General features: G+C 37.6%; 2 protein-coding genes across 2 annotated transcripts; one reads left to right on the forward strand and one right to left on the reverse strand.

The window, feature by feature from the left end:
* Nucleotides 1-7,201: 7,201 nt before the first annotated feature.
* On the forward strand, nucleotides 7,202-8,641 carry LOC131160304 (alkane hydroxylase MAH1-like). The gene has a single exon (XM_058115838.1). It carries the CDS (start codon nucleotides 7,232-7,234, stop codon nucleotides 8,639-8,641), a length of 1,410 nt encoding a protein of 469 aa, XP_057971821.1. The 5' UTR covers nucleotides 7,202-7,231.
* A 4,583-nt stretch (nucleotides 8,642-13,224) lies between these two features.
* On the reverse strand, nucleotides 13,225-15,428 carry LOC131160305 (large ribosomal subunit protein uL10). The gene is made up of 5 exons (XM_058115839.1): nucleotides 14,872-15,428; nucleotides 14,701-14,769; nucleotides 14,109-14,207; nucleotides 13,643-14,035; nucleotides 13,225-13,557 (listed from the first exon to the last, which is right to left on the reverse strand). The coding sequence occupies exons 1-5, from the start codon at nucleotides 15,127-15,129 to the stop codon at nucleotides 13,411-13,413; spliced, it is 966 nt and encodes a 321-aa protein (XP_057971822.1). The 5' UTR covers nucleotides 15,130-15,428; the 3' UTR covers nucleotides 13,225-13,410.
* Nucleotides 15,429-24,868: the final 9,440 nt, after the last annotated feature.

The following is a 24,868-nucleotide window of genomic DNA, read 5'->3' on the forward strand; positions in this document are numbered from 1 at the left end:
AGAAAAATTTTGAGAAAAAGCATAAAGACACAACTTCAATTGCATCTAATGGTGATTTTATGGTTGTTTGTGATGAAAGTTGCATTAATTTGACAAGTTAAGAGACTAATTGGGTTATTGATTCTGGTGCGTTATTCCACGTCACTTTTCGGGAAAATTTATTCACTTCCTATTCCAAATGAAGTTATGGAGTTGTTCAGATGGGAAATGAAGGTTTGTCAAAAATTGTTGGCATGAGAAATGTTTGTTTGGAAATAAATCTTGGATGCAAGTTGGTGCTTAAAGATGTGAGACATGTACCCGACATTTGGCTAAATTTGATATCTACCGGAAAGCTTGATGATGAAGGGTTTGACAATCATTTTGGTGATGGAAAATGAAAGCTCACAAACGGTAATTTGGTGGTGGCTAAAGGCAAGAATACTAGTACACTATATATGATGCAAGGTAAAATTAGTAATGGTGTTGTGAATGCAATTGAGAGTCACTCTTCCACCAATTTATGGCATAAGCGTCTTGAGCACGTGAGTGAAAAAGGAATGCAATTTTTGTTCAAAAAGAAGCTTCTACCCGAAATGAAAGGTACTCCTCTTAAAGCTTGTATTCATTGTTTGGTCGGTAAGCAACATAGAGTTCCTTTTCGTACAAAGTTTGTTACTAAAAAATCTAATATTCTAGATATGATACATTCCAATGCATGTGGTCCTTTGAAAGTTAAATCTCATGGTGGTGCACTTTATTTTGTTACTTTTATTGATGATTGTTCAAGAAAAGTTTGGACTTACACTTTAAAAACTAAATATTAAGTCTTAGATGTGTTTAAGCATTTATAGGTCAAAGTTGAAAGGGAGACCGGAAAGAAAGTGACATGTGTGCGCTCAGATAAAGGTGGAGAGTACATTGACCTATTTGATGCATATTGTTATAGTCAAGGCACATCAAAAGACCGTCAAGAAAACCTCTCAACAAAATGGAATTGTCGAAAGGATGAACCCCACCATATTAGAGAGAAAGAGATGTATGCACTCTCATGCGAAGTTGCCAAAATCATTTTGGGGTGAAGTAATGAGGACAACGGTGAACTTGATTAATTTGTTTCCTTCAACTCCTCTACTTGGTGAAGTTACTGGAAAAATTTGAAAGGGTAAGGATATCACTTATGATCACTTGAAATTGGTTGGTTGTCGTGCATTTGTTTACATTCCAAAAGATGAAAGATCCAAACTTGATGACAAGACAATGCAATGTATTTTTCTTGGCTATGGGCATGATGAATTTGGATATAGATTGTGGGATCCAGTTGAAAAGAAAGTTCTTAGAAGTCGGGATGTTGTTATTTTTGAAGATCAAACAATTGAAGATTTTGACACGGTTGAGCAACCACAATCTAATGGAAATTATTTTGTTGACTTAGAATCACCTTCTCCACCTTTGGCACATGATGAAAATATGAAAGATGTTCATTTACTTCTTGAAGATGTTGAAAATGATGAAATTTTTAGTAATGTTGAAAATGAGAATGAGGGGGAGCAACAAGTTTAAGAGCAAGCTCCATTGAGAAGGTCTTCAAGAGAGCCAAGACCTTCAATTAAATATTCATAAAGTGATTATGTTGCTCTAACATATCAAGGGGAGCCTAAAAACTATCAGTAAGCCATGAAACATGAAAATAAAGCTGAATGGATGAAGGATATGCAAGAGGAAATGAAGTCCATGGTTGACAATCATACTTATGATTTGGTTAAACTTCCTCCTAGAAAGAAAGCTTTGAAAAACAAATGAGTGTTTAGGTTGAAAAATGATGGAAAGAATTTTCGATACAAGGCTAAGCTTGTGGTAAAAGCTTTGGTCAGAAAAAGGAAATTGACTTTGATGAAATATTCTTACCGATTGTGAAAATGTCATCTATTCAAGTTGTTCTTGGCATGGCAACAAACTTGAATTTAGAAGTTGAGCAACTAGATGTAAAAACTGCTTTCTTACATGGTGACTTGGAAAAGGAAATTTATATGGAACAATCGAAAGGTTTCAAACAAAAGGGGAAAGAGAATTTAGTGTGCAAATTAAAGAAAAGTTTGTAAGGGTTGAAGCAAGCAACATGAAGATGATACAAGAAATTTGATTCTTTTATGATTAATGATGGTTATTCAAAAACCTCTTCGGATGATTGTATGTATGTGAAAAATTTTTCGGATGGTACGTATATTATTCTCTTACTCTATGTTAATGATATGCTCATTGTAAGACAAGACTCCTCCAAGATTGACAAGTCGAAGTTGGAGTTGAGCTAGTCTTTTGCTATGAAAGACTTGGGACCGGCAAAACAAAATCTTGGCATGAGAATTATTCGTGATTGTGAAAATGGGCAAATTTGGTTGTCTCAAGAACGGTACATTGAAAAAGTGTTTGCGATGTTCAATATGGATAAAGCACAACTCGTCGGTTGCCCACTTGCTAGTCACTTCAAGCTTAGTACAAAACAAAGTCCTACAAGTGAGAAAGACAAGGAAGAGATTAAGAAAATTCCTTATGCTTCGGTCATTGACTTTTTAATGCATACAATGGTTTGCACTAGACCGGATTTAGCTTATGTCGTTGGAGTTGTTAGTTGATTTCTCTCTAAACCGGGAAAGAAGCATTAGTTAGCGGTGAAATGGATTATTCGATACCTTAGAGGCACTTCAAAGGTGTTTTTGTGTTTTGGAAATGGTAAATCTATGCTCCATGGATTCACGAATGCCAACATGGCCAATGATGTTGATTCTAGAAAATCAACTTCGGGTTATTCAATGACTTTTACAGAGGGACCCGTGACATGGCAATCTAAATTACAAAAATGTATTGTTCTATCTACTATGGAAGCCTATTTTATTGTTATTACTAAAGCTTGCAAAGAATTGTTTTGGTTGAAGAGATTTTTGAAAGAGTTGGGCATGAAACAAAAAAGGTATATTCTTTATTGTGATAGCCAAAGTGCAATTCATTTGAACAAAAATTCTATCTTCCATTCGAAGTCAAAACATATTGATATTAGATATCATTGGATTCGGGATGTGTTGGATAAAAAACTATTGCAGTTTGACAAAATTCACACTGATGATAATGGTTTGTATATGATAACAAAAGCATTGTCTGGAGACAAGCATATGAAGTGTCGAGTTTTGGCCGAGTTGGTGGAATTGTCCCTATAAGTCAAGAGGAGGAAATTTGTTGGGTGTCCCTCCTTTTGTGGGGGACATGCATTAAATGGGGGTCAATTTTTAATTCGTGTTTTGGCTTCTCAAGAAGCATGTCTTGCATGCTTGTCTCCCACTCAATCTTCATCCATCCATTGAGCTTCTCCAGGCTATGCATTGAGCACACAGCACAGCAGCATGTCGACTCTCCCCCTAGTTTCTCTCCATTTGTAATTTCCACCAACAGCAGCAAGTCGGCTCTCCCTAGAGTTTCATCTCCATTCTGATTTCCACACACACAACCTCCGCTTGCAGTAGCTCCTCACGCCTGCAGAGCCGCTCACGCCCAGTGTCTTCTCTGCTGCAGCAACCTGTTGCTACCCTTTCTCTCCTACTACTCCAGCTACATATTATTACCAGCATATTGACATTTTTCCGGTTGAGCTACTTTGTTGGTTGTTTGGAGTTTTGTTCACAATATTTGGTGAGACCTTTTCATCTTCCTGCATTTGTTATATACTTTTGTGTATTTATAAGGCATGAGCCTTTTATATCCACTATTCAAATTTGGTGATAGTAGATTTGGACCGTCGTGTTCCGTGGACATACCTCAATATTAGAGGGAACACGTTAAATTTCTTGTATCTCATTTTATTTATTATTTGTATTACACCATTGATTTACTTGTGAGAATCGTTCATATACATATTTTTTTTCCCTGCACAATGCACTAACCATAATTCAGTACTAGAAGTCCTGGTAATAGTTTAAGAACATATAGTGATTTTGAGGACAAGTGTAGCAGCCCAACTGAGCTGCGACTGAGAATAACAATAGTCCCCTATCATTCGCAAACAAGTTATGATAGTTTTGTAGGTTTAACTTTCTCGATGGCTCATTTTCAATTTGCATATTTCAGGGAGCCTTGAATAAATTGCCTGCTGGCCTGCTGCTGCTGCAGCGGCGGAGGTAGCAGTTCCCGGCTATGGTTAGAATTGTCATTTGAAATCAATGTCATTGATTCCCGTTCTGCTATATCAGATATTCTAAATTACTGAGGGGAGCACAACTAGAAGACAGTGACTGGCTGAGAGACGAGAATAAAAGAGAGAAAATCTTCAACTTTGTCGCGCAAAAGAAAGGCAAGAAACAGAAGAAAGTGAGCTGCTGCACAAATCTAGAGTATCTAAAAAGCAAGGGCAACATGAAAATCCAGAGATGCAAGGGGCACACCAGAAATGGTCACAAATGTAAATATGTAAACAACAATCAGCTCGGCAATTTGAAGACACCCACACAGCAAGACTGAGGCAAGAGTGAAAAAAAGAAGCCAGCATACAAAAGAGATTCGGAAAACTGAAGACATACAAACAACTACCACCAGTCTGTATTAAAGTATAAACCTCTCCAGGCAATTCAAAACACAAAGTATCCTGTAACCTATTTTAGAGCATTACTAAAAAAAAGTCTACGAATTAAAAAAAGAGAACCTGAGAAACAATGCATCAATTTTTTTCAATAGTGAAAGAATGCTGTTGCACTTTTCTAATACGGCCTTCGCAACCAAAAACTTTTAAGGGAAGAAGAATAGGATGACATTTTGAAAGAGCTAATAAAAGGAAACAATCTTGATCTGAAAATTACTGCGAGTAAAAATGTTCATGATTATACTATAAAATTGGTAATCAAAAGAAACAAAGATATGATGTAAGAAGATATAATAACAACAAACCCACACACCAGCAGCAGTAGACAGCAGAACAACAGCTCTTCTGTAGCTCCCCCACTCATGCTTCTCAATTCATTCCCCATCACATTGGCTCCCTCTAAAATTTATTCATTCTCTTCATGACATGAAGTGCATACAAGCTTTGTGCAAGAGTAAGTTTCACATACACTACAAGTATTTGTATGGGAAATAAGGCAGGGTTAACAAATTGGAATATATATATCAGAGAAAACAGTCTCCCTATGTTTATTTGAACTGCTACAAGTTCCACAACTCATACCATTACATTCCAATCCCTTTAATCTCCTTCCGACTCCTACACTGTCATGTCACCCATTAGTTGTATTAAGACACGCCGGTGAAAGTTCAAACTTCATTAATGGTGTTGTCTGTCCTAGCACAATCTTGTCTTGCAAACAAACTCTCCAGGAAATTGCCATTTCCAGGGAAAAAGTTGCAACTTACTTCAACAATGTATTGTGAAGGAAACTGAAATTTGAGTGTTTCATATTAACACCTAAAACGAATATATAATTATACAAGAAATCTGCTATAAAATTGTACAAATTTTTTTTTTTTGGTGAATAAGCTACTTAAAATGTTGACTACAATGATCCAAATGTGTGTGGTGCAGACAGGAGGATGTGCATAAGCTAATATCATTTTTCAAACTTTAAAAATTTTCATTCTGAAATAGCAGGGCATTTGGATTCCTTGAGAAACTTGTAATAATTTTCTCTACACAGAAAATACAAAAAATATATAAATCATTCAAGTACCAGAGGCTAGAAAATGAAGACAAGTACAGAAAATGCATCTATGATTTTTTGGAATCCAGGAAATGATCAGAGATTAACATCAACAAAAGATTAACAATATGATGTATCACTAGAGGGGGAAAAACCAACGGAATAACAAATTAGAGATGCATATATTCAAGTGGAATCCGAGAGCAAATGCAAGTGGAATTGGAATAAAGTCCTAATAAATTGGTCCTAGAAAAAGAAAAAATCAAGCTCTATAGCACTACAAAGATGCTCGCTCGCGAGGATGGGCATGGAGAGAGAATGAGAGAGAAGGGTTTGATATTTGGGCTTGGAGGGAAATTTTGCATGGAATTGAAATCCTGTAGAGGGGCTTTTTGTCTTTAGGAAAAAAAGGGTTATGAATGGAAAGTTCAATTCCAGTAGAGCACCGGTGGAATGCTCATTCCAAGGGAATCACAATTCCAATGGGCATATTAAAAGCGACACTTACACCCCCTGCAACTACTGAATCCGTCAAAGTATTGAAAATGAAAGGACATTACTTTAAACCACCTATAAGTTATTGAAAATAAAATCAATGATTTTTAAATTCATGACCGCATGTTATTAATTTATAATACTATATAAATAATAAAAAATAATTTTTTTATTAAGTTTTTTGGGTAGTAAATGTAATTTTATAAGATATATGCTATGTGAATAGGTAAATATTATTTTATTAATGTATACTATACTATTCAGGCAATGTAATATTTTATATTATTACTTTACAGAATTAATTATTTAATTCCTCAAAAATTTATCTCCTTTTTATTCCTACAATTCAATTAATTTTTTTTCTATGTTTCAACATTTTTTTGCCATTGGAGCACAAAATAATTTTTTTTCTCTTTTCTTTTTCTCCTAGCAAGCATCTTTGCCACACTCGTATAGTAAAATTTATCAACAATAATGTTTCTTAGACTTATAAGGGTAATTTTGTCTAAAAAAATTGCTTACCATTCATGTGTCATATGAATTACAATAATTGTCTGTTGACGAAATGAGTTTTCCGCAACCATTACCAAGAGAAAATAGCATGGAGGGGTTAATGGGTTTGATTAGGACTAGAAGGCAGGATGATGGTGGGTGAGAATAGGGTCATTCAATGACATTTTCATGAAAATGAACAACACTACCCATATTCCCGAGACAACATCCTGTTTCATGGGAAAGCAATGTGTGTGACAAGCAATGATTTCAATTGCAAACACTTGTTTTCTGCCAACTACCTGTTGGAGAAAATGTCATGGCCGAAAATTTGAGACCCCATTTGAGTTGGTTATAACTGTACTGGCTTGCTGGAATCATGTATACTTGATTCCATCCAGAGCAAATTTAAAAGTATAAATGCAGCTCGAACTGAGTTTTTGCTCTAATTTGAGCCTGCCAAGGCAATGGAAACATTTACTGCAACCATGGGGTATTGTCTTTTCATCTTAGTAGTCATTTTTGCCATGTTTATTTGCTGTTTTTGCGAAAGCAGAAATGGGCTTCCATGGAACTGGCCCGTTGTTGGAATGTTGCCGATGCTGCTTTCAAATACCAACAGGATTCATGAGAAGTATACTGAAATTCTGGAGCAGAGTAAAGGCACTTTCATGATTAAAGGTGCCTGGTTTTCTAAAATGAAAATGCTAACCACGAGCGATCCTGCGAATGTGCAGTACATAATGAGCATGAACTTCTCAAATTATTCGAAAGGTTCGGAGTTTAAGAAGGTATTTGATGTTCTTGGAGATGGGCTCTTCAATTGCGATTTTGAGGACTGGAGGAGCCAAAGAAAGCACGCTAGCGCCTTTTTCAATCACCAACAGTTTCACTTCTTCACAAGGAGGATTGTGCAGGACGGTGTGGACAAAGGACTTGTTCCAGTTTTGGAGCATGTATCCCGGCAAGGCATTGTGGTGGACTTGCAGGACTTGTTCCAAAGGCTTATGTTTGATGCTACCTGCATACTGGCCACCGGCCAGTATCCTGGATCCCTCTGCACTGATTTCCCAGAAGCTCCATTTTCAAAGGCCATGGACGAGGCCTGCGAGACAATATTTTCTCGCCATTTTATGCCAGAAAGTTTTTGGAAGCTGCAAAAGTGGCTAGGTATTGGGAAAGAAAAGAAACTGAGTGAAGCTTGGGAAATCCTGGATCACATTATAGGAGATTATATTTCAAGAAGGCGAGACGAACTCAATAACACAAGAACAAAATCGAGCAAAAATGAAGTGAGTTTCGATGCCTTAAAATGTTATTTGACAGAACCTGATGTTCTTGGACCAACACCCTCAGATGCACTTCTAAGGGACAACCTTTTAGGCCTCATGTTGGCCGGGCGAGACACCACCAGTGCAGCCCTTGCTTGGTTTTTCTGGCTTATTTCTAGACATCCATTAGTCCAAACCAAGATCAGAGAGGAGCTTAAAGCGAATTTACCGGCAAAAGAAGCTGAAACATGGAGATTATTCAAAATAGAAGAGTTGAGCAAGCTTGTTTATCTGCATGGTGCCTTGTGCGAAACTCTGAGGCTCTTTCCACCAGTTCCCCTGCAGCGCAGGACCCCTGTCCGGGCTGACACTCTTCCGAGCGGCCACCACATCTCCCCAGATACGATGGTGGTGATTTCTACATATGCAATGGGGAGGATGCCATCAGTGTGGGGGAAAGATTGCCAGGAATTTAAGCCTGAGAGATGGATATCAGAGATGGGGGGGAACAAGCACGAGCCACCTCACAAGTTCTTTGCGTTCAATGCAGGGCCAAGGACTTGTTTAGGGAAGATGCTGGCTTTCACTGAGATGAAGGCTGTTGCAGCTGCCATCATCCATAACTACAATTTACAGGTAGTGGAAGGCCATCCTGTAAAGCCTGCTGCTTCTATTGTTCTTCACATGAAGCATGGTCTAAAGGCCAGGATCACCAAAAGATGGGCATGACCAGATTCTTCATTGAGGCAGTTCTGAGTGTGCCTTTGTTCATTGACACAGGTCTGATACTAAAAATTCAGCAGAGATCAGACAGTGTCATAACCTGTCTAGCCTAGCCAGAGTAAAAAACATTGGTTTATAAATCCCTTGAATAAATTAAACCTAAATAGAAATCATCTTGGATTAAGTTTGGTGACATGATATTCCTCATAAAAAGTGTGCACAAATGCCAGTAGAATTGCACCTGCTCAATTGGATACTTATCTAATATGTCCATTTATTTTTAAGATTTCACTTTTTCTATAACAATATGCAGCATGTTGGTTACAAATAAGTTTTCAAAGCTTATCCCATCTTAGCCTGCCAATTGTTAGGCTAGCCAATGCTTAGATTCCTCTTCTTTTTTTATCAACACATGCCACATATAAAGTACATTAAACTAACAAGTTCAATTAAAAATAACTATAAGATGTGTATCACATCCAACCTTTCATCCACAAACACACTAATAATATTTGTCATTCTCCATCAATTACGTACTAAAGCTCTATCCTTCTATATAAAGGATTCATTGCCTTGAATGTCACCATCTTCATAAAAATCATATGGTTTTTGAATATCTTCAAAAATTAATAAATATTTAAAGCATTAATTTTGTACCAGCATCAATAAATCAAAACACATTAACTACATTCAAAAACATTATATTATACTTTATCAATAACATAACACCAAAAAAAATTCTATATGAACTGTTGTAACATTAATATACCAAAAACTGTGAATAAAAACTTAAAACCACAGAATTCGATATAATTATATTATTTATTGATATTGTTGAATGTGATTAAATTTTTTTGCAAATACCAAAGTGCAAAAGCAAACAACCAAAACCTAATTACAAGCAACCAAACAATCACAAACAAGACGCCAAGTTTTATAATGGTTTGGTCTCACATGACTTAACTTTGATATCTTGCTACTTGATATTTGTAGTGGTGGCAAAACGGGTTCACGGATTGGGTTCGGAGGGGTTGTAAATGGATCGGGTTGTAAACGGGTCGAGATTAAACGGGTGCTAATTGTATAAACCCTCACCCGCCTGCTATTAAACAGGCAGGTCATGGGTTACCCGCAAATTACAGCACATCTCACCCTTATTTATTTAAAAATTTAAAATCCCAAATTACAACACATCTCTCCTCTCTTGGATTTAAAAATTTAAAATCCCAAATTACAGCACATCTCTCTCTCTCTCTCGGACCCTCAGTTGAAGGGGAATCAAGCTTCCTCACTTATCATCTCTCTCGGCTTCCTCACTTATCAGATTCAAACAAAATCAGTAAACCAGTAAGCCACTAAGACTGAATGACCACGAGTCAGCTGGAGACGGAGATGAAGACGAAGACGACGGCAAGCCACGAGAATGACCAGATATGTTCTGGTAGATCAGACCAGAGATGAGTGGAGAGCTGTGATGTCAAAGTTCGAATTGACCGTGGAGTCGAGGTTGGGATTTTGTGGGGCAGGGAACAATACTGCAACTCTGCAAGTCTGCAACCTGATGATGATTGATGAAGATAGTCGTCTGTCTCCCATGCGATGGAGCAGAGGCGACGAGGGTAGCAAAAGCAACCAGGAGGCAGCCACGGCCAGCAAGAAATTTAGGGTTTAATGGGAGTAACGTAGGGTTAGATGATTAGTGGATTAATGTGTTTATATATAAGAATAGGGGAGCCAAATATACGGGCCACGCATCGGGTGGCCCGACCAGAACCCGGGTTGACCCGTTTATAAACGGGTTGGTTTTCATAAACCCGGACCTGTTTTAATTGGGTGAGTCATGGGTGGCCCGTCAGGTTTGGACCCGTTTTGCCAGGCCTAGATATTTGACAATAATACACATGCTCTCGGCACACAGATCCTCAATTCAATAAAATGGTTTTAGAAACCAATGAGCCTACTAGTTCTGAGATACTTCACCGAATACTGAATTCAATAACTAACACAAATAGTTAATAAAACAAAAGTAGCAAATTTCCCAATACATAATACTTATAAGCAGCTTAATGTTTAAATATATGATTTAAGATAAAAACTTTAAACACGTAAAATTCTAGCACATCAAATATGCAACTCAATTGTTCATGAGTAAGTGTGAGTTGACTTATAATTGTGATAATTAACTTATAAGCAGCTTGTGCAATAGTCAGAGCACATTTAGCACCTGGGAACTTACAGTAATAGTTGGAGCACATTGTGCAATAGTCCATAATGTTCATCTGAGGCTTTCACAACTTAATGAACCAACAAATTTAAGTTCTTAATTCTTCTCAATACAAAGAACATTAGCTTAAAGATTGAATCTATTCAAACAGGAAGAAAAACTCATGTCTTTTCTTCTTTTGCTAGTTAGAGTGAATCCCTTTTTTATGCATTTCTTTCTTTGTTAGCTACTTTAAACGCTACAGAAACTAGGTAAAGTAATTAAATCTCAAAGGTAAGGTAACCACAATTCAATTGAAACATTTCACACTTCTAAATGTGTCTGTGGCATGTGAGCACGTGTGTATTATTGAGCTGAGGCCCGTATTCAAAAAAGTTATCCACTTAAAGTTTGTAAATAAGTGAGAGGTTTTGTGTAGAGGAGTATTTTCATTATAGTGTTGTCTGAGGGTATTTTGAAGATTTTCATGCAGGCACTGTATGCATATACATTTGTATCCAAGGGTTAAAACCACCCTAAAACGATTTTCATAATTCATATGTAGTGTAGATTTCACAAGGGGTCTATGGATGTAAAAACATTACAAAACCGCATAAATCATTCTGTTTCTCCTTGTTTTCTTCTATTTTATTTCAATTTTTTCTATGTGCATGCATAACTCAACGTAGTGTTTCACAACACATACAAACATACATATATAATGAGTATGCATGAATCTGAATGCATGTGTATGTATGTAAGTATGTGTGCTTCTAAGTGTATATATATGTATGTATATTCCATATTTAGGGTATGGTATTGTTGAAAAATATGGTAAGAGAGAACTTGATGGAGGGAGCTGTGGCCGCTGTTGACACAGGAAGCTGCGGAGATGCTCACTCACAAGGACAGGTATGGATATGGAGGGAGAGAGAGAGAGAGAGAGAGAGAGAGAGAGAGATGGGTAAGATGTATTTGGGCTTGGAAGGACATTTTGCATGGAATTGAAACCCTGTAGAGAGACATTTCTGTCTTCAGGGCATAAAAGAGTTAAGAATGGAAAGCTCAATTCCAGTAGAGCACTGGTCGAATGCTCATTCCCTTAACAAGGGGGGGAATGCTCATTCCAAAGGAATCACATTCCAATGGTATATTAATTAACAGAACAACAAAAAGGAATCAAGTCTGGAATTAGGATTACATTATAGAATCAATTCCTCCCACCCAAACATGCCATCAATCAGTCATGAATAATTAAATTACAACAGATGCGCAAAAATCTGTTAGGTCCAGTCAATTGCTCCACAATATTAATTCTTTCAAAAACCAAACTACAAATATGGAGCTAAAAACTAAAAGAGCTAAACTAAGAGGATGTTTAGTACTTCTTGTGACTTCTTTGTTTGAATTCACAAAAATTGAGAATTATCAACACCATTCAAACATTTTCTCGTATGACTGATTTGTGAAGACCTAAAAGAAAATACTACACATTACCCTGTGAGGATCTACATTAACAAATTGAAGCCGTCCACTAAAAGACAGCTGGGTGTTGAAAAACCTAACACTAATTTGGGACAAGATTGAAAAATATCAAATCAGTTCAAGACAAAACTGAAGCTTACAAGTTCAGGAATTGATACAACAACGCAAGGGGTCAATGGTTGATATTGAAAATTGTCTCATGATTATATCATACAAAGTACTGTTTCACTTTACCCTACTGACCTCAATATTTTGCCCTTGAAAATAGTTTCACATGAATTGAGCAAGTACAGAACCATACATATGCACTTTCCCACAACCAGAATACTGTGACGATGTATAGAAAGAGAACCTAAAAATCCCACAATGATTGAGAAGCCGGAGCATTTATAGTGCCAACATTCATCCCTAGTGAAGTTCTAGGGCAAAAAACAATATCACGAGTCTTATGCACCAAAGTGAGCATGAACAGCATATAATCGCATTATCACCACTCATCCTCCCTTTCCACAGAAAACAACAAAAAAATTAACAAAAAAAGAAGAAGATTCTAAACATTTAGGCTTACTGCTTTTCATAATCAAATTTCTACTTTTAAACAAAACAAAAGACTACCCAAAAAAAACCATCCACCTGTTCCTCTTTCCTTCACCCACAGAAAAGGGGCCCCCCTTACAAACAAAGATCATTGCAAATATTCAAATTGAATGGGCAGGAGGGACTTTGTTGATCAAAGGTTCAAAAACAAACTTTTAAAATAAGAATCAATAATTTCTATAAGCATGATAGCACCTCCAGACATTGTAACAGCATTTAAAATCATTGGCACTTTGGATGCAGCTAAGACAATTATTAACAGACCCAATATTACTTAAACTTAATTGACTAAAAACTCACATGAAAAAAAGGGTAGATCATATAATCTGCAGAATGTGAATCAACAAGTTAATTCAAAACACATAATAACTACTCAAGTCTTAAATAACAATATTCATCTGGACTAATACTAGAAAATCACAAGTGAAAAAAACGTCAGTCTGAAATCCCAACTCAAGCATAAGAGTTGTATCATAATAAAACATGGAACCTAGTCAAACAGACCAAAGCCCATATCATCATCAGACTCTTCGGCAGGTTCTTCCTTCTTTTCCTCAGTAGCAGCAGCAGCAGCAGCAGCAGCACCAGAATCAGCAGCCGCAACTGGAGCGTCAGCAACTGCAAACTTGCTAGGATCCTACACATGCATCAACATTTAATAATAAATTTAACAAGGAATGGAAAAATTATAATGGGTATTACAGAACATGAACACTACGAACCTCTAGATACTCCTTCACTTTATCTGCATGGGGATATGAATACTCAGTTTCAAGAGCAACCGACAGGACATTCTTGTAGGCATTGATGAACATGTGGACTGCAGCAGCCAGGGTTGGGTACGAGATCGCCAACGAAAGTGCAGTAACCATGGAGACACCAGTAGCAAACTTCTCAACGAGGTCGTCTTCAGTCAGGTCAAGCACCTCTGGGTTAAAAACTGAGCCATCATCATAGACAGACTGGATAACAAGACCATAAGAAAAGGGCCTTATTCCTAGCTTTGCAAGAAGGGCAGCCTCAGAAGAGCCCACTTTGTCACCCTTCTTAATAAGCTCCACAGGGGTGATGATTTCGACAGTACCCTTGTTAATCTTGGTTGGAATATTGAGTACCTGTGAGGCAATAACATGAGAAACTAGCTAGAGAAGGAAAAGAGAGGTACACTTATCAGCTGCAAATATGAACCTGGAAGAAAGAGGTCTGGGAAGGATCAAGTCCTGTGTTGCCAGGTGGGACAACGACATCAATCGGCGCTATCAACCCAACACGAGCAGGAGCTCCAACCTATTATTCATATTGCAGAAAATGATTACAATATAATTTGCAACACAAACAAAAATGATATGTTATTGATTCCAACAGGCAACTGTCCAAAAATACCAAACAGACCCATAACACAGCATATGCTAGTGAAAAATGCCAACTTTTCAATTCTTACTTTATACAATTTCAACTCAAATAAGTGCTGTAGCTACAGTTTCAAATCCAATTGAGAGTAGATTGGGATGCTCCAATAGTAGCTTAAATAGATCAATACCATGTAATGAAACAAGTTGCTTGTTACCTAGAATTATCTTGCGCTCAAGAAGAAAATGCAATGCAAGTTTTTTTAAAAAATCAAATTGAGTACTTAAAAATATATAACCGAATTATACCAACGTCTTCCCGTAATATGGCTCAATCCAAGTAAATTCGACACCAGTTAAAGAAATAGAAGAACTATGAGCAACTAGTAAACAGGAAATAATACGTAAAGGATAATCGATAGATACTTCACCTTGTATTTTGCGACCTCTTCGCGCACCTCCTTCAAATCCCCCTTGGTGAAAATCAAACCAACATTTCCCTAATAAACCCACGAAAAATGTTAAAACAATCACCAACACAATTCAATACAAACAAAGTGAATCAACAGACGAACAAATCAACAAACTAAAGCAATACGAACCACGAGCAAAGGAATGAGGTTGAGAAAAGCCTTGTTTCCAGTGTTCTCGGCATGAATCCTTATGGACCGCTTCATCATGGTGTTCTTCCCCATCAGAACAATGGAATCGCCGCGCAGACCCTTCCGAATGTTCTGCAACTGGTTTGACCCAACATTGTCGGCCGCCGCCACCAGAATCTGACTGTACTCGTCCAGAAGTTGGCAGAGCTTCTGATCGTACGCTATCTTCTTGTCGGCCTTAGATGGTTTCACCGCCATTGATACAGAGATCTAGCTTAAGATTTGGGGAAAATAAATAGAAAAAATTAAACCTAATCACAGCAAAATGAGGGCCAAGACGAAGCAAGTGCTTTGTCAAGGCGGACAGCAATCCGAGCCGTCTCTTTAACCTCGTCTATTCTAGGATCGTTCTGAACTTCTTGAGGAAAAACCCTAAAAGCCTGGTTTTGCAGCCGGGAAGGAAAACATACTTATATAGTAGGGCGGCGACGTAGTGAGGAGATGAACCCTCGGAAGGAGTTTTTGCCTTTTTCTTTATTTTTTTTATATTAAAATATTTAGAACTTGATTTAGTTCTAGATTTTTAATCGCGCAGTCAAAATTCGCTGAATAATTTGGCGTCTTTTTTCTTAAAACTCATTGCATCATTCAGCAAGTTTTGTATGTTTTAAAATTATAATTTTTTTAAGAAATTTATTTTTTGTTATCAACAACATTAATTAATACTCATCATCTCTTACTACACAAAATTGAAAAAATATCAAAATGTTCTTTAAAAAAAAAAAAAACTTCATTAAGAATATGCATATTCCTTTATCTTAACAAAGTAAAATTAAAAGTACAATAATAATTACTTACCAATATATTATTAAAAAGTATTGCACTTCAATAATTTTGAATTTCAATTAGTACTTTAAATAACTACAATAAATGTCATTTTAGGGGAGTTTTTCGTTTTGGGTTAGATAATGTACTTAGGTAACATTTATATAAATACAAAGTGATCTATACGATCTAGAATAAAAGCAATAAACATAAAACAGAAAGAGATCTAAAAATTTTGGCAGAGTACACATTCACAACACATTGAATCACTATAAAAATTTCGATAGAGTCTCATATTAAAATCGAGTATATCCATGTTTGCACCTGTTCAAAAAAAATAATTTTCATCGACAATCGATACCAATGTTTCCATAACTTTTATACACTAATGTTGACATTCACACTATGTTAAATTAATGTATAAATTTCAGCAACTGATAATAGTATTTCACAACTTTCATACACAAATGCATACATTGAGATTATGCAAGCAATAGTTTCCAATTACATATACATATTGGGGAATAACAAATAAGCATCCCCAATTATACAGAAATAATGCAATGAGGTTATACGAATGAAATCAAAATAATCAATGTTATACAAATGAAATCAAAAGAATTAAACTATTGTAAAGCACAATATAGGGGTAAAGTACATATACAACAAACCCCTACTCAAGTGCCACATGCAAGTCGTCTCTGGTGTTGGGATGGCTGCCATTTGCGTCCGCCCTCTCCTTGTTGGTCATATCCATCTGGTCACCTGCCCCAGCGTCGTCTTGTATGTTTATCATCTCCACCCTGAGGTACTGCATCATCATCATCATCCATATGAAGCAGATGGGGAGATGACTCATATAATGATGTTGGACGAGAATGAGGTGACATGACTAGTGCATCCACGTCATTCACATCTAGACTGTCGTCCAACAAGAATGACATGGATGGGGTGCTAGCGGAGTTGGCCAAGGTACTCAAACCTGAAGGCCTAGAGGATGAAGGAACATCTACAACATATGACCTCCTATTAGACGGCTCCGCAATATCAACTCCCATAGAACATGCATTGGGTGCCGACAGGCCAAACACGTACTCACTATGTACAACAGACAGCACACCGGATTAGCTCCGTGAACCACTAGATGCACACGGAGCATCTCCTCCTCATACTGGAGCTCCTCGACCTCCTCGTGCAGGCAGGTCAGGTCAAGATACATGGGTATGTCATCTGTCCTCGTGGGCAATCATCAATCTAGCTCTTACCAATCCTTGCACTGCAAGATCTTGAGAGATCATATACACGTCTTACAGTATGTTAGCCTATAGTATAGAACAAAATTTAGTTAGTGCATTCAAATCATAAAATCCACATAACAAAAGTACAATGTCTGAGTTAATGTCTACTTACGAGGCTCATATATACAGCGGCAGTCTCTTCCAAGAAGGGTCGTGTGATGGACCTATACCACGTCAAGTATTGGTCATCCAAATGCAAAGAACCATCCTCCAGCTCCATTGGGATGATATGCTCTCTCTGATGCTTCCATGCGTCCACATACATCCTATGGAAAGTCATCCTGTTAGCTACCCCTTGACCGCGTCCATAAACTATATGATGGTCGTGCGGATGTAGATGTACCCCTGATGTCGAGAAAGGGTCAGGAATGCCCTCTCGATAGCCAAACTGATGCAAAATTCGGTTAGGGAGATACCACTCCACAATATGAAAGCATATAAGTGACAATTGGGTTACCCAAAAGTCACTCTCGACGTGATAATCAGCAGGTAAGTCGGTTATAACCTCATCGGGGTACGACCTCCATATGAACCACACATAAATAGAAAAAAAAAAAATTAAACGCACTATACAAATCTCTTACAGAAAAACTGTGATTTTTTAAAATTGAATACCTCCTACTCCTGGTGCATGTCCAACTCAAACTTGTACTAGGGCAATATATGCTGCACAACTAATAGCACCCTCATGTCATCCCTTTACATATAGAAAACGAAAACATAAATATTAGAATGTAACGAGCAATCAGTACTACGAAGTACTATTTGTAACACTTAGAGTACAACTCCATTGTAACAGATGTTGTTACTAACTGGTATGCTAGTGGTACTGGGTCAACTGGAGGACCATCTTCGTCCCTTACTTTATGCAGCGTACCGAGGCGCAAAGAAGCTAAGGAGTGGCATCTCTCCTATGCCCAAATCTATAGTAAACGTAGAGGACCGCAAATTTGCCACCTCAACATGTGTGTGGTGCAGCACATCTCTTTATACAACCATGCCAAAGTCGCAGATCCCCAACTATATGAGCGAGTTTGCGCAAGGTCCTCTAACAATGCTGGGAACATCATATGGGTGAAACTGCCCAACAAATTGCAAAATAACATCCCACATAACAACCGCAAAATGTGGGCTTGTGCATAACATACTACAGTTTCAGCATTTGCATTTGCCGATCAATGACTAAACCGCTCCAATAGATAGCGCATACGGATGTGGGCATTGTGCAATTCGGTGTCAGGTGGCATAACCCCTAACAATTACCGGCACGTACTAACGTAGGACAGGATTGGTTGACCTATGTCCTACAGTTTAACCCTCACACAAGCACATACAATCAAAACACTTTGGATTAAGAATTCAATTAACTATCATAAACACCATAAATTATGCTACCCTTCACATGTTGTTGTATTTTGAAAAGGTGTATGTGTTTGTCTTGAAAATAAGTCTCAATTGTTCATTCACAAATGAATCAAGTTATATGCCAAAAAGATGTTATTTCAAAAATTTCAAGAATGAAATTTGTATGTTAGCAAACTAACGTTTATACAATTGATATTAGCTAGCAAGTGACAATATCAAAATCTAATGATTCGAATGGCTTATCAAATATGGAATTTCTACCTTCAAACAAAGGCTTACACAAGATAAAGTAAGGGTTCAAAATAAGTACCAAATTTACCAAGAGATTCGTTGGATGATTCGATGTTGTTCGACACGAGCTTAGATCACACCATAGGTCCTTCGTACAAGCTTTAAAACACTAATATAAACGTAGCTATGGAGTGTAGGGAATGTGGTCATGGGGGTGTATCTTGGTGGTGGCCATGTGATGTTGATAGAGGCTGTGAGAGTGTTAGATGAAGGAGGGGATGATGGAGTCACTGGATAAATTAGTGGTCTCTCACCACTTGATCTCCATAGAGAACGTCGTAGCCTCACACTTCTCACTTATAAGGAGAGGAACAAACTTTATAAGCTCGAGCAAAGAAATGCTTCTTCAATATTCAACTTCAACTCCCTTCATCTTTGTTCTTACAATGAGAAGGCTATTTATAGACATAACATGGGGGGACAAAGCATAGGAAACAAAGTATCGAGGGGGGACAAGCATGGGATACAAAGCATAGAGGGACAAAGCATGGGTGGGGGGGGGGGGGACAAGCATGGGGGACAAGACATTAAATAACTTACACTTCCCACACAAGCATGAGAGACACAAATATTAAATACTGCACTAAATACTAATACATTAAACACTCTCCAACTTACTAGACACACATATGCTTATACTTAGTTGACTTAGACTTATTACAAATTCAATTGGAGACTCAATTATGTGACCAAATGGAGGCCCATAGAGTCGTGTGGGGCCCATATATGTCTTCTTGCTTCAACACTTCACTTTGAGTCTTCGAGCACCTAATAGCTTTGTAATAACATATCCAAACAGTATAAAATCACCATAATAACAAAGTCTTCAAAACAAGTCTTCCATCCAAATAGTTAGATGGTCTTCAAGTATAATTTTCCATTAGTCCCATGTGTTCCTACAAAACAGTTTTAATAATAGTGGACATTTGGAGGTCATCCATGTGTCACCATATCAGTAAAGGAGCAGACATCTAGAGGTCGTCCACGTGTCATCATATTGGTAAAAGGGATACACATGGCATGTTGATCCCCATCATGTATGTTGTAGTGCCACTCGTCCCCACTGGACTGCATCACCGTATGTTAGTCCACACATATGACTAGTGATGGGCCTTCCGTCAATGGGCAGGCCGAACAATATCATGACGTCCTCTAACGTGACCGTCGCCTCACCGTGGGATAGGTGGAAGGTATGTGTTTTCGGCCTCCACTGCTCCATGAAGGTCATGACTAAATGTCAACCCACCTGGATATGACCAATACGATAAATGTCGAAGAATCCCACCTCCCGAATCTATGTAATGATGCGGCCATCTGCATCAATTAGGTGCTCTAAAAACTGTGTGCCCCATTGACAGTACAAGGGCTCCGTGTGACCCTCAGCCCATGCTTAGCTGGATTGGTGCTACTCGATCAACGTCAAGACTAAACGATCCCTCTGCCCTAGATCGATGCTGCAAAAAGGGAAAGTTGAAAACAACCACTATATAAATCAAATAATATAAGTTAATAATGTATTCTATAAATCGAGGCTTACGTAGACATTATCAGTCAATTCGATGGGCCAGCTCCATCCCCAAGTTGGGTCCTTGATGGGGATCAACATGCCGTATATATCCCTTTTACTGATATGATGACACATGGACGACATCTCGATGTCCACTCCTTTGCTGACATGGTGACGCGTGGGCGACCTCCAAATGTCCACTATTGTTTATATCTATTTTGCAAGAACACACGGGATTAATTGAAGATCTTCTACTTCTTTGATGGAAGACTTTTTTTATGTGAAGACTTTGCTATTGTGTTAATTTATATTTTTCGTGGATATGTTATTTCAAGATTATTAAGTGCTTGAAAACCATGCTTGAAGACCCAAGTGAAGTATTGAAACAAAGTCCAACTCAGAACCCATGTGGCCCCCACATGGCTCCAATGGGTCCCACATGGTTTTGGCCTTCCTTTTGGAATATGTTTAAATTTCAAATTTGAATTGTAATAATGCAAGACAACTAAGCTTGACTTGTGTGCTTAAAAGTTGGAGTTCCTTGTTTTTTTAGTAAGTATTAATTGTGTTAGGTTAATAGTTGTTGAAAGTTGTTGAGAGTTGTTGAGTGTTTAGTGTTTTGTCTTCGATGTTATGCCTATAAATAGCCTTCTTATTGTAAGAACAAGAGACATGAAGTTGAAGTTGGATATTGAAGAAGCATCTCTTTGCTTGAGCTTGTAAAGCTTGTTCCTCTCCTTGTGAGTGAGTAGTGTGAAGCTACGGTGTTCTTTTCGAAGATCAAATGGTGAGAGACCACTAAACTATCCAATGACTCCATCAACCCCTCCTCCATCTAATACTCTCACGGCCCCTATCAACCCCACACGGCCAGCATCTTCATACACCCACACGACGATCATCATCTACACTTCATTGTTGCGTTCATCTTGTGATTCAAATCTTGTACGAAGGACCTACGGTGTGACCTAACTACGTGTGGAACAACGTCAAGTCATCCAAACCAATCTCTTGGTAACTTCAGGACTTGTGTTTGAATCCTTTGCTATATTTTGTGAACCCTTGCTAGTAGATTAAAATCACATCTTTGAATAGCCCTTTTGATCCATAGATTGCAATATTGGTACTTGTTAGTTAAAATCAATTGTATGAATATTAATTTGCTAACATAGAACTTTTATTTTTGAATCTTTGAAATAATGACTTTTTAGCATGTAACTTGATTCCTTTGTGAAAGAACCAATCGGGACTTAATTGCTGGACAAGTCATACACCTTTTCAAAATCCTTGAACATGTGAAATAAAGCATGTTTTATTGTGTTTATGTTTGGATAATTAAATTCTTAAATTAAAGTGTTTAAGTGTATGTGCTTGTGTGAGGGTTGAATCGTAGGACATAGGTCGACCATTCCCATCCTACATCAGTCCTTCTTGGACACCTTGTCCGATTATGTCCTTTGTCATGACATATGCTGCACATGTTCTTCTTCTTCTTACCTTCCCTTATGCCCATCTCATTACGTAGATGTGAGCTCTTGGGTCGACCTTTATGCCGAGCTAACGCAGGATTTGCTTGCAATGTTGGCAACAAGAATGTTGGTCAATACATCTCGTGCCTAATCAGGTTAAAATCGGCTGTGTATATCGCATAGTGTTCGACAGTGTTGTAGCATGGGTGAACAAACTTGATAGTCTCAAAGTTTGAACATTGTTTCCTTCATATGGCCCTTGTTACGCTGTTGTTATGCTAAAGGTACTAGTGGACCTATTGAACGTCGTGACTCGATGTCTAATCGCTTTAACCTTCCCTCTTTTCATGGCTAGAAGTATATGTGAAGTAAATGCACTTCCTCTAGAAATTGCTTTATGAGCAGCCCCTCGTCGACTCTTGAAATAATGTGTAACATGATAAAATGTTAGTTGTACAATGACCGTTATTGGGAGGCTATGAGCTCCTTTCAAGACGGCGTTAAAACACTCCACAAGGCTAGTGGTCATATTCCCATACCTTCGTCCACCGTTGTGACATTGAGTTTACATATGAGAAGGGATGTGGTCAAAAGATGACTTTACTGGTTCTCCACCTTCAACAATTATCCTCTCCATCCACTTGTCAAATTTTCTTACCCGATGCTCCCTTCTCGCTCGTTCTGTCATACGCTTTAGATTGACACTTGCTACTTTAGTATTGAAGTTGCTTATCACATGCCGAAGGCAGAATTGGTGGTGGGAACGTGATGGTTGTCAATCATGATTTTGTTGCACCACAACCAGAATGCCTAGATGCCTATCTGATATTAGGAAAATGTCATCCCTATCGGTAACGGAACGAAGACAACATAGAAACCAATTCCATGTGTCGAAGCTTTCCTCTTGGACAATGGAAAATACAAGGGGAAAAAATGTCCTATTTACATCCGGAGACGTAGCAATAAGGAGTTTACCTTTATACTTACCGTACAGGTGTGTCTCGTCTACACATATAACAGGAGGGCGATGACGAAAACACTCAATAGATGTTATAAATGAAGAAAATGCAGATACCAACATTGCAATGTTATCGCATCCTGGAACAAAAGTCCACCTCCAATTGACTATAGTACTAGGATTGTACCTATACATCGTTTCCATCCACTTCGGCAATGTTTGATATGATATCTCTCAATTACCAAAGACTTCAGCAGTGACCTTCTATTTGCACAACCATGCCTTCTTATACGAGCTCAAATAATTGAAGTAACGATCTATGAATTCTTTCAAAGTGGCGATTGATGTAGGCATATCTCCCCTAATCATATTCACTCTCTCCCCGGCAATTAGGGATGATGTGATTTGGTTATGGTCCTACGATAGCAGTTCATTCAAACATGTGTGCGGACCACTATATTAAGTGATTTCAAATAAGTCGTGTTTCTTCCAAAGCATTGCACACAATCTCCATCTGCAATCAAACTCCTTACACTTAGCAACCCATAACACTAGGTTAGACTACACCACATAGAAGTCATGGTGAGTTTGAGCATAATAAATCTGCATCGCAGCTATCAATTGATCCTTAGACCCGAAGAGCATCCCCTTACCCAGCTTGAACGACTTATTCGAATGAGTCACTTGTATATGGCATCCCAACGAGTCACTCATCCTGAAGCTCCTCTTAGCGTGACACATCTGTGACATTTGCATCAATTTAAGCGTACATTAGAGGTTCGTGGCATCGTTCGTTTCATAGGAGGGTGGATTCATATCATCGGTGAACTCATTTAATTCTTCAATGGTTTCCTGCTTATAGGTTTTTTCGTCATCTAAATTAACATTGTTTGTAATGTTCATCCTCTCGTCTAACACAATGGCAAACAAATCAGCGGGTTTAGTGTGCCCTCCCTATTTATCCATGTGATAAACAAGGATTTCTTAAGTCGGCGGCTCGAACAACGATCCCAGACCTTCATTCAAATCCACAACAGTCATCCCACCAAACTCCGCACTCCTGTATTGCTCATCTATACCACACACAGTTATTTCATAACGACGTGTTTGTTGGGTGTCTTCTTCCACTTCAGTCACATGTTCGACAACCGAAACACTACTTGAGCTTCTTGCAATTTAGACCGACCCTCAAGAAATAGTAAAACCTATGAAACAAAAATGTATATATAAGCACATGGCATAACATGAAGTTATTGGCTTTATTTGTGCTTTTCTATTTTAATTGCAAATACACAACACAGGTCTATCTCATTTTTTAATTCTAATTTTTACAAGAATGGATTCATTTGAGACGTTATTAATATTTATTTTTCCAAATTTTATATAAAGATAAAATACAATAAAATTAACCTTTTTTTTCTCAAAAAATAAAATTGTTGATCCAAGTAGACCCTTGTTAATTCATATTGGACTCAAAACAAATTTTTTATTAAGATTTGATTAGAATCATAGTCTCAAATTTATATTATCTCAAACAAAACTTGATTCTTAATAGAAGATTAAGCATTATTTTTTAAAGCTATAAACAATAAATAAAGTGAATTGAACCAAATTACATGTGAATAAAGTATGACAGTCCAAAATAAATAAATTCTTTGTTAAAGAGAACAAAGCACCAACAAAAAAATTTTAACTAATAGCAAATTACACAAGAACAATTACACATGAAAATAATAACAAATTCAAATAAATTAAATAGGAAAATAGAATAAACCCTAACCTCAAATTGGGGGTTTCCAAATGATGCTTCCAATCACAAATTTTAGTTCAATATAACCAAATGGAATGTATCAAATTCTAGTTTATATTACAAACTAACACAATTTTTAAATCAAACTTACAAATCTTAATGAAATAATATCACAACGTTCGGGAACCCTTTAAGCTTAAGCAAAAGAAACATACCTCATCTCCCATTTATATACCTTCCTTCCCAACGTTCGGTTCCTCTTTCACAACGTTCGGCTGCAATGATCACCTGTTGCGCTGCGCCCAATCTTCCGATTGGTCAGTAGCTACTACGTTGCACTTTGCACTCTGCAATTTCGTGAGAAAAAAATGGAATAGGAAGACTTAGAGAACCTGAAAAAAAACTCATTGGATGATCGATCGATTTTTGTTGCCACGCATCAAACGGTGCCTGACTTTCCTAGACAAAACTTGCTGGATGGTCTAACTTATTTTGCTTAAAAATTGCTGAACCATCTAATGATTTTTTGTGATG

The sequence above is a fragment of the Malania oleifera genome, chromosome 7 (genome assembly GCF_029873635.1).
Source record: "Malania oleifera isolate guangnan ecotype guangnan chromosome 7, ASM2987363v1, whole genome shotgun sequence".
Taxonomy (NCBI): domain Eukaryota; kingdom Viridiplantae; phylum Streptophyta; class Magnoliopsida; order Santalales; family Ximeniaceae; genus Malania; species Malania oleifera.

Coding starts and splice junctions, on each gene's coding strand:
- LOC131160304 (XM_058115838.1), top strand. CDS start 7,232: ATGTTGCCGATGCTGCTTTCAAATACCAACAGGATTCATGAGAAGTAT.
- LOC131160305 (XM_058115839.1), bottom strand. CDS start 15,129: ATGGCGGTGAAACCATCTAAGGCCGACAAGAAGATAGCGTACGATCAG. Junction 14,770..14,871: donor ACCTCATTCCTTTGCTCGTG/GTTCGTATTGCT, acceptor TGGGTTTATTAG/GGAAATGTTGGTTTGATTTT. Junction 14,036..14,108: donor CCCAGACCTCTTTCTTCCAG/GTTCATATTTGC, acceptor ATTGCCTCACAG/GTACTCAATATTCCAACCAA.